The 5,253-nt window shown below is 50.8% G+C and overlaps 1 protein-coding gene across 1 annotated transcript; it reads right to left on the reverse strand.

The window, feature by feature from the left end:
- Nucleotides 1-1,175: 1,175 nt before the first annotated feature.
- On the reverse strand, nt 1,176-2,189 carry LOC109762448 (putative F-box protein At1g53550). Its single transcript, XM_020321309.1, has one exon. It carries the CDS (start codon nt 2,187-2,189, stop codon nt 1,176-1,178), a length of 1,014 nt encoding a protein of 337 aa, XP_020176898.1.
- Between the last annotated feature and the right edge of the window lie 3,064 nt (nt 2,190-5,253).

Below are 5,253 nucleotides of genomic sequence, written 5' to 3' on the forward strand. Positions count from 1 at the left end.
TTTCACCTTGGGTATGAGAACCAGTACTGTACTATTTACCACATCTGGCATGACTCCTGTTTCGAAAAATTCTCTAATTCCTTGGCACACAGAACCCTTCAATATGTTCCAGTGTTTGATATAAAACCCCACTGTTAGTCCATCCGGTCCCGGCGATTTGTTCGGGTGCATCATAAAAAGGGCCTGCTCTATTTCCACGTCGGTTACATGCGCACACAACTGCTCATTCATTAATTCAGTAACCTTGGGTTGCACATAAGCAATAATCTCAGCAGGCTGAGTATTCACCTCTGAAGTAAACAAGGACTGATAAAAATCCTTGGCAGCTTCCTCTAGTTCACTCTGGCCTGTTATTGTTGTTCCATTATCCAATTGAAGAGATTAAATCTTGTTTACACGTGCCCTTTCCTTTGTTTGCGCATGAAAGAAGCCCGTGTTACGGTCACCCTCAGAGAGCCACATCACCCGGGAACGTTATTTTTCCATTGCTTCCTCCCTTGCCAATAGTTCAGATATTCTCATGACTAACCTTTTCTCCTCAACCGACGGTCCCTTCCAAAGCGAGTTTGCTCAATCATCTCGTCGATGGCAAAAATTGCACATGAAGAATACTTTAAAATAAAGGAGTACTAGACCACCAACCTGTACTTGTGTGCATAATGTTTTTCTTATATATAAAGCCTTCACTTACGTGAAGAAGGATCTCTTCTGATATGTTTATCTATAAAAATACTATGAAATGTAAAATGCTGTCAAGAAAGAGAAAGGGTGAATAGTTTTATCATAAAAATGATATCCCAAAAATTAGGTACAAATTTTTTTTGCGTCTGTAGGTTGGATTACCGTGTTGGACCACGAACCCTTTTGACAACATGATGGTCGTCTGTGCCATCGGTGCCATTAGGTGTGCACGTAAAGTGGCGTTTCTTCGATGCTTTTTGGCATCGCACAACATGTAACAAAGCGTGCTCATAGTGTTGTCGTGAGTTTTGGTGTTGAATGGAGGACTCGGACTCCAACCGAAAGGCAAGATGAGGCGAGAGTAGGCTGGGACGGTAACCGCCGTATACTTTCCACCGTTGGTCATCTTCCGGTGATGGAGTAGCCGACAGCCGTATTTGGTGGTCCCATGCACAAGACCCTAGTCGCTTCTTATTCTTGTGTTTGTTGGTGTCTTACTTGTAGAGATGGTCGCCCAGCCTGTAGCACAACATCCCGTCGCCCTCGTTAAACCAGGCGGTACTCGGCTGGTTGCGTTTGTTTACCTCATGAATGTCCATGTCGTCGATGTAAAAGTTGTATAGTAGTTCCCAATGAGGCAGTCTATCGTCGTCCTGGTCATGGAGGTGTGGACCCAATACCGGCATGATCCAGAAATCGAGCTCTCTTCGGTCACGCACGGCGATCCAAAGCCGTCCGTGCATCTCCAAGGCATGCACCGCCATGGCCTGACTCGTCGTGTGCTGATAGGGGAGGCGGTATGTGCAGTGTGCCTCGCTCACAACGTCAATCACTAGTATCCTGTTCGGCGACCAGTGGCGTTGCACCACCAAGTACAGCTTGCCGTCCACGAACACCGGCGGCGGTGAGTGCAGGCCGTAGACCGCGGCATAGGGGAACAGTATCGGGTGCCGGCGCCACCCACGGCCATCGCCTAAGGTGTACACGTCTAGGTGATTGTTGTCCTCCTCGGACCCAAACGGGAAGGAAAACCGGAACAGCTTGTACTCGTGGGCGGCCGGGCTGAACCCCATGCCATACATGTGCCAGTAGTAGTCGATGAAATTGATCTTCGGTGGCGGTGGGACCTCCAGCTTTTCACCGGTGACGGGGTTGGACACGAGCACAGGCCAATTTTTGACGCTGGACGCGAGGAGGAGGAAACCGTTGCAGGCGTTGGCTGGTTTGTATCCGCCGGCCAGGCCGACGACGCGGCACATGGGCTTAGGCGAATTGATGTTGTATACTCTCACCTCGAGGCTTTTACCCGGGTCGCGGATCTCGGAAACGAGCAGGGCCTCCGCGCTGGTACCGGCGACGACATGCCTGGCCCTAGCGTGAAGGGCGCGGAAGGTGGGGTCGGTGACCACGCCGCACCAGAGCCTCGACACGCAGCAGCAGCGGGCGGCGTCTCTGGTCGGCAGACTCAGAAGGATCTCCCGCAAAATCTCCTCTGCAACAGAGTCCATGGTCGTATCGTCCCCAACAAAGGAAACGAACCGATAGATCGACGCCGCAGCATAGCACCGAATTTGAATCGAGTTCATCCCCACCAAAGGAAATATCTATGTTCTCCTTTCATTGGATCGCTAGGAATCGCTAGGGTTTCTTTTCTGGCGACCACTAGGGATCATCCGGCTGACGAGAGCCAATCTTTAACTGTCTCGCGAGCCGTTGGATGTCGCGCTGCGCCGCCGTACATTGTGTCACATGGACCACGTCCACGTGCACGACCCAACGGAACTTGGCCCGTCGTCTCTTGCGCAAGACCCCTCCACCGCTCGTCCTCCACGTGCACGACCCAACGGATGCCACGTACCCGCAACAAACAGCATTGCAGTGAAGCTTCTGCCGCAGACAATATTACCAGGTCATCTCCCCAGCAGCAAATAGGACGTCGCAGTGAAGCAAGAAAACAGCCCGTTGCAGAAGAAAGCCCCAACTTTTTCAAAACTTTCAGTAACTTGTTATGTCCCTTTTATCAGTTCTTAGTATTCAGATCCAGTTTGGTAACATTTTTTTGAAGTTTTGAGAGCAAGACACAGCGTGTGTGCATGTTCTCCAGTGAATGTAACTGAAGATGGCATAGTCCTTGATTGGTTTTTCGCAATCTTCAGCCACCATGAACTGCAGTTTAATATTCAGTTTTTAGGGTTCAGGGCTAGTATTACGTACCGGTGTCCCTTTTGTACATTTTCTTGGTTTCGGAAATCAGAGACAAGTGTTTTGGGTTCAGCAGTCATATCTACTCATTACTATTACTATCCAATGTCTCTGACTATGTTATTTAGTCTCTCTTTCCCTAGTTTTCACTCCCTCTTCAGGCCTTAATCTGTTTCTTCATTTTCTTTCATGTGTCGCCTTTTTTATGTCTTCTCATTTTTAGTTAGATTGCCGTTAGTTTTTCATTTGATGTCCTTCATTAGATTTTGTCCCTCAGTCTTTAGTCCCCTTTTCTTCTTAAGTATGTCTTTCTCAGTCCGTCTATCAGTTTTCAGTTTTTACTCTTAGAATATGTACACCTATGTCATTCTCAGTAGTTGTTTAGTCTTAGCTATACTGGTTATCATTCAAAGATAAGAGGTGTGTGTTCGGTCTTTCATTCAGTCAGTCCGATATAAGCAAATCTCCAAAACGTTGCCCAACTCCACACCCACTCATTAATTGTGGCCACGGGATGGTTGGTGCCATGCCATCATCCATCCTCAATCAACTTAGCTTTTTCGCAATTATCGGTACTATATTTGCACACTCGAGTTCACCACTAACCACTACCAGAATAACTGCTTGCGCCGACGGCCTCATCTATGCCGACGGCCCCCGTCGGCATAGATGGACCTATGCCGACGGCCAACGACAGGCCGTAGGTGTAGAAAAGCCGTCGGCGTACATCCATCTATGCCGACGGGGCCGTCGGCATAGACGAGGACGTCGGGGCCGTCGGCATAGACGAGGCCGTCGGGACTGCTTGAGATACGCCTACGGGGACCGTCGGCATAGGCGCGGCCATCGGCATAGCCCGGGCCCACCTACCCGGTCAGCGCTGACCGTTTGACGGCGTTGAAGCTACGCCGACGGGAGGTAACGGCGGCCGTCGGCATATCTACGGCAGAGGTATGCCTACGGCAAGGCCGTCGGCATAGACCGGGCCCATGCCCCTCTGCCACGTCATCAATCCGTGTGCGTAGCTATGCCGACGGCCTTGCCGTCGGCATATGTTTATTTAGTTTTATTTTTAGTTTTGCTTTATACTATCTATGGCGAAGGTATGCCTACGGCATAGCCGTCGGCATAGGCCCCTCTGCCACGTCATCGATCCGTGCGCCATGGCACGTCATCGATCCGTGGGACTGCACCTCCGTGTGTGCACAGATATGCCGACGGCCTTGCCGTCGGCATACATTTATTTTACTTTATTTTTTATTTTTACTTTATTTTAGTTTCTGTTTTTGCATAAGATAATTATGCCTTATCTAAAAAAACATACCCCGATGGTATATCGATTGCCCCCGTTACGAACGTCGCTATCGCTGTGTCACGAAGGGGGGAAACGGTCGACACGGAGGGAATTCTGGTTGGTGGGGGGATTCGGGGTGTAGATATGTCACCGAAACATCACACGGGTGCCCATGCATATGTGAAAGTGTTCAGGCATGCGTAGACGCCCGTCTTGGGCCTCCTCGGTGTGCCCTCCCTGCATGCAAGGCAGTGCCGCCGTCACTTGGAGGGGGCCAAACCCCGGAGACGCGTGCCGCCTCTTCGGACATGCCACCACACCGTACGGGATGCATGAGGTCCCGGTGCGATGCTCGGGTGGCATTGCTACCCCCGTAGGCCCCCCGTCCCGCCTAACCCTGTAGCGTTTGACCACGGGATCTAGCCCTTTGACTTTGCACAGACGGGCTTTGAGCAGTGGACCTATCCACCCGGTTGTGTTAGGTTAGCCCATAGGAACACTTTGGAGCAACATCCTGGCCAGACCCATAGCAAGATCCCCTCCGCGTAGACCCGACGCGTCCATTTCCCCCCTCCAGGTGCCGGCGGCGGCGCCGTCCGTGAGGGGGGGGGGCACACCCCGGAGACGCGTGCCGCCTCTTCGGACATGCCACCATACCACCCCGCATGTATGAGGGTCCGGTGCGACGCTCGGGTGGCAATGCTACCCCCCCAGCGCCCCCATCCCGCCTAACCCTGTAACGTTTGACCACGGGATCTAGCCCTTTGACTTTGCACGGACGGGCTTTGAGCAGTGGACGGGCTTTGTGGTCTTTGATGGTCCTTTAGATGACTTGCGTGCTTCTTTATATGCTTATGGTTATCTTTATGTTGATTATGATGATGCTTATGCATATATTGTTGTGATGGTGACGGATGATACTTAGATGTGTTCTATATGTCTATTTGCATCTTATATATCTGCTGTATATCTGAATTGAATTGATTTGAAAACAAACAGATAAAAGAAAAAAAATCAAATACAAACTATGCCAACGGCTATGCCGCCGGCATAGGGCTGGCCGGAGCTCCCAGTTG

Source organism: Aegilops tauschii, chromosome 3, assembly GCF_002575655.3.
Source record: "Aegilops tauschii subsp. strangulata cultivar AL8/78 chromosome 3, Aet v6.0, whole genome shotgun sequence".
In the NCBI taxonomy this organism is placed as follows: Eukaryota; Viridiplantae; Streptophyta; class Magnoliopsida; order Poales; family Poaceae; genus Aegilops; species Aegilops tauschii.

What these genes read in the sequence shown, in the direction of transcription:
- LOC109762448 (XM_020321309.1), bottom strand. Translation starts at nt 2,189, where the DNA reads ATGGACTCTGTTGCAGAGGAGATTTTGCGGGAGATCCTTCTGAGTCTG.